The 4651-nt window shown below is 26.6% G+C and overlaps 2 protein-coding genes across 2 annotated transcripts in view; one reads left to right on the top strand and one right to left on the bottom strand.

Moving 5' to 3' along the window:
• The first annotated feature begins 292 nt into the window (after window positions 1–292).
• LOC108688738 lies at window positions 293–2229 on the top strand. Its single transcript, XM_018195099.1, has 5 exons — window positions 293–373; window positions 937–999; window positions 1151–1213; window positions 1341–1454; window positions 1846–2229. The coding sequence occupies exons 1-5, from the start codon at window positions 293–295 to the stop codon at window positions 2227–2229; spliced, it is 705 nt and encodes a 234-aa protein (XP_018050588.1).
• A 1606-nt stretch (window positions 2230–3835) lies between these two features.
• The window catches only part of LOC108688710 (orcokinin peptides type A-like), a 19860-nt gene continuing 19044 nt past the window's right edge, over window positions 3836–4651 (bottom strand). The window contains exon 4 of the mRNA XM_018195066.1: window positions 3836–4321. Coding sequence (XP_018050555.1) covers window positions 4114–4321 — 208 coding nt within the window. The 3' untranslated portion in view covers window positions 3836–4113. The remainder of the gene's footprint in view (window positions 4322–4651) is intronic.

Genomic DNA, 4651 nt, shown 5'->3' with positions numbered 1-4651 from the left:
ATAATATATTTTTGTGAAAAAATACTACATATATGTATGTATATAAAAATATAGAGAATTTTATTACTGATTTTTTCTGCTAAACGCAGTCGATTATTTGATTTTTTTACAACATCTCGTTTTTGACTGCTCTTCATCAAACTTCAGCTGAATCTAGAATTTTTGGCAGATTATTATACGTGGAGAGAAAAATTTTCAATTCGTCATTTCTTTTGATGTTGACAAAATATTATAATATTTAAGTTATGTATTTATTTAAAATTTCTTAATCAGAACATTCATGAAGATAATCATGTATCTGATATATCGCTTTTTTACTAGCATAATTTTTGCGATGATAAATGCGACTATTGTGTTGTATATGTGTCAACGCGTAGGTTATAACTATTTTTAAATATTATTTTATTCCACATTAACATTCCAACATATACATGAGAATATTATTCTATACAAAAGCTTGCAGCGACATTACTGCAACGTTTGCAATATTGCTAAAATGTTGCGGCAATATTGTTAAAATGATCTGTGATCTGATTTACAGACAATAATAGTAAATTTATATTATACTCATCTGTTTATTAGATTCTGTGTTCTATATTGTAATATAAAATTTAGAGATATCCGCTAAAATTATTTAATTTTATTATCTGAGATTAGATATATATAATAATTTAATAATGCATATGTTGGAAAAATAGTCAAAATTTTAGAAAAAAATTAATTGTTTAGTATGAATTACTTATTAAAGTTCTTGAATTGAATTAAAAACAATTTTTTAACGTGGTTCCAATAAAATCAGATTTGAAGGAATTAAAAAATATTGGCCATTATATCTAAATATTGAAGGCAAATAATATACATATTTCATATTATATTTTAATTAATATTTACTTAACAAATATTCGATTGCGCAATATATAATGTGTAACATTTCAGTTTTTCCGAGTGATGAGAGCGCATTATCGAATTATGGCCGAAGCTGAGAGATTTAATTCAGTTGTAATATATATTTTACACAAAAGCAAATTAATATATTAAATTTTTTTTTAATTTACGAAAAATGCAATTACTAACTAAAATTCTTTTCATTGGAAGAGAATTAAAATCAGTTACAAAAATCAATAATAAATAATATATTGTTATTCAATAGATTTCTGAGTCACGTGCAAGTCTCAATTACATTAGCTCGAAAATATCTGAAGGAATGGATCAGGTATTTTAAAGAAATCTTAACAGTTAAATAATGATACAACGTATTTTAACGTTTATTTTAACATTAACATGATGTTCATTAATTTTTAATTAAACTATTAATAAAATTAATAAAATTACTTGTATAGATGAAGGAAGATATTGCCAAAGAATTATTCATTACCGATCATTTAACGAAACTTAATTCGAGAGTAAGCCTGTTATTGCAACGTTATTCCGAATTGGAAGAAGGATTAATTGAGGTATAATTGTAATGTGAAAGACAAAAAGGTGACTAAGCTTTTGCATTTAATTTCAAAAGTAAAAAAAACTTTAATATGATTTAATAAATTTAAAATAGTATTTCGAGATAAAGTAATGCAAACAAAACAGAGATTTAAACATTTTTTTAAAAGAATATAAAAAAATTTTTTTTATTAATCATTATAATTTAGCTCTACTTTGATATAAAACATGATGTTATTAAATTCATTAATTTCTTTATGCTAAAATTATCTCTTTTGAGAAGCGCATGTGCGCACACAAGATATTAATAAATTCGGATCCATATTTTATTCACATTCAAAAATCATATATTTAAATTTCCTCTTTATTTGCAATTAAAAGCGTTGTTATCTTATCACCCATAATCAGCTAGTAAGAATGAATCATAATATGAAGAGTGTGCGGATTGAAACTCCAATTGACATCAACGAGGAAGTCAAGTGCATTCTTATGGCGGCAAAAAAAAATCAATCACAGCAGCAGCAACAGTCAGATCATCCTCGAACACCGACGAAATTGCGGACATCAACAAACACTTCTACAGGAGCGAAGGATCCTCAGCCGCATAATTTCGTCACGAGTTCGAAGTTCCTTACGTCGCAATCATATGATACCGATATCTCAAATGTAACATTTGAGAAACAAGAAAGACGTGCGCCTGCATATCCGGAAGTTCAGCTATTGAACGATCCAAGACCAGCAGTTGATATAAAAGCCATTGGTTTTCGACCATCCTGGAAGTGCGAAACTTAAGATAACTATCAGATAAACATGTTTTTGTACTCTTTTGATCTCTTCTTTTTCTAATTGTTATTGTTTATAAAAGTACAGAAAAAATTGTGACTGTGGAATAAGATAAATGAATACAACATTTCTGTGTTTGCCAAGTATTTCTGTTTACCACAAAGATATTCAACTTTGTAAAAAAATACTGCAATCATATGAAAAAAATTAATTCTTTCAAGAAATTTACATACTAAAAGCGTTTATAAAAATAGATTTGTGTGTGCGTGCGTGCGTGCGTGCGTGCGTGCGTGCGTGCGTGTATGTGTGTGTATGAAGAAGTGATAAAATGGTAGAAAAAGACTGCAAATGCTCTATCCTCAGAAAATAAATGTTTATTAAAATAAACTGTATATTATCATACCATATTACAAAATACAATTTATAAAATAAAAAAAAATTTATTTCTTTTATTTTAAAACAAATATTAAAGAAATATTTTTTTTTACATTTTCATAGTTATATGTCAATCTGTCATTTGCAATCTTTTTATGTTATTCTCCAATTAGCCAGCAATTTATTATCGTTCTTTTTATTTAATTATACATTTTTGCAGAATGACAGTATACAGTAGAGAGAATAAACCACGATACATTTTATCCGATCATTGATCGGTCAAATTTTGTCAAAGTGACAAAAGTTTTAAGTCATTTCTAAATTACAAAGAGGGAAAAAATATCTTCGCCGTGTCATGCTTTGGACATAAAATATATTTAAGTATATTTGCCCAATAGAAAGTTCTATTAAAGAGAATGATACATTATAATATTTCCTGTTATTCGTCTCCTGGTCTTAAGATTTAATCGCATTGAGTATTTATTTTTGCACCATATATTTCTGAAAATCAAACAATGAGCTGAATTAATATATACAACTAATTACACATCAACAATATATACACGCCGTTTATATTTAGATATGAATTAGCTATTTTTTACGATGCAGAATATTTCGAAAAATTGAAGGTGGGAGTAAGAGCTTCTTTCAAATAAAATCTAATTATTTTATTTAAGTATTATATTTAAAAATAAATAATTATTTTCACATCTTTATGCAAAAAATTTTTCGTAAATTTAATTAAATAAAAACAATTTCTCAATTTTGTTTAATTCATACGAGGATGAATTAATAAATATCCAGCTTCAGTTACAAATTCTATTCTTAAAATTTTTTATATAGGTTTTACTTGTTGCAAATATCTAATTTTTACTATTAAAAAAAATTTTAAGAAAATATAGTTAAATATAATTTCTGTAAAAAAATTTACTTTAAATTTAATTGAAACTTAATAATTGAAACACGCAAAAATCTATTTCAGAGTTTAATTCGTCATTTATAATTTTCTAATAATTAAATACTTGAAATGATTTTATAATTTTATCAATGTCTTGCAAATAAAACAACTTCTATTTTCTTAGTTCATCTTCTATAATTTGAAATTGAAAGTATACAATTAATAATTTTGTGCATATCGAAAAAAAAGATCATGTTCAATTATTTTGAAAAAAAATGTACTATAATTTTGATTGAAAAATAATCTCACGATTATACGCACGCGCGCGCGCGTGTGTGTGTGTGTGTGTGTGTGTGTGTACGTTTCATAATGTAATATATAAGTTCAGTTTTAAATTTGTATCTGTTAGAGGAGCAATGACAAAGGGATGATTTTAATTTCATTAATGTCAAATATCTTCTGAAGTTTCGCATAGATTACACGATTTTTTTTTTTTTTAATACAGCAAGTGTATACAGTTCACATTCTGTGATGTTTCTCAATGAGCTTATTTTTGCCTCCCTTTTTTGCTCTTTCTTATCCTTCATCTCGCTACTTTCCCTCTTTTATTTTGCTTTTAATTAACGTTGCTGCCTGTCTGCCAGATAATTATTGAGTCTTTTGACAAATCCGCCCCAACCAGCTCGATCGATTTCATCGAAGTTCCGCTTAAAGAGGCTGTCGAATGCAGTATCGATCTCATCGATGTTCCTCTTTGAGAAATGATCGAATACCGATCGGTCGATCTCGTCGAAATTGCCAGGCCGTACATTCATCACGCTGGGTCGCCTGTAATAATAAATATACTATAACTAATATGTAAGAATATCTCTTTTAATCTCGAATATTTTATTTAAAAACGAAATGTTATATAAACTAATAAACGACGTTTGTTTTAACGCAATAAATTTTAAAGAGGTACAAAATTTTAAAGAGGTACAAAATTTGGACCGACAGAAAAAAGATGTAATTTAAATAAAATTTTATATTCATTGTTTTTTAATTTATTTTTTAAGTTAAAACAATATAGCTTTCACTTTTTTTAGTTTTCATGAGATGTTTACAAAATCGATTTTTCTTTATCTGTAAATGTGCTTGTGAATATGTCATACTAAATGA

This window comes from Atta colombica, unplaced genomic scaffold (assembly GCF_001594045.1).
Source record: "Atta colombica isolate Treedump-2 unplaced genomic scaffold, Acol1.0 scaffold238, whole genome shotgun sequence".
NCBI lineage: Eukaryota > Metazoa > Arthropoda > Insecta > Hymenoptera > Formicidae > Atta > Atta colombica.
The sequence above is the reverse complement of the archived record's forward strand: the minus strand, read 5'-3'. Positions and strand labels throughout refer to the sequence as shown.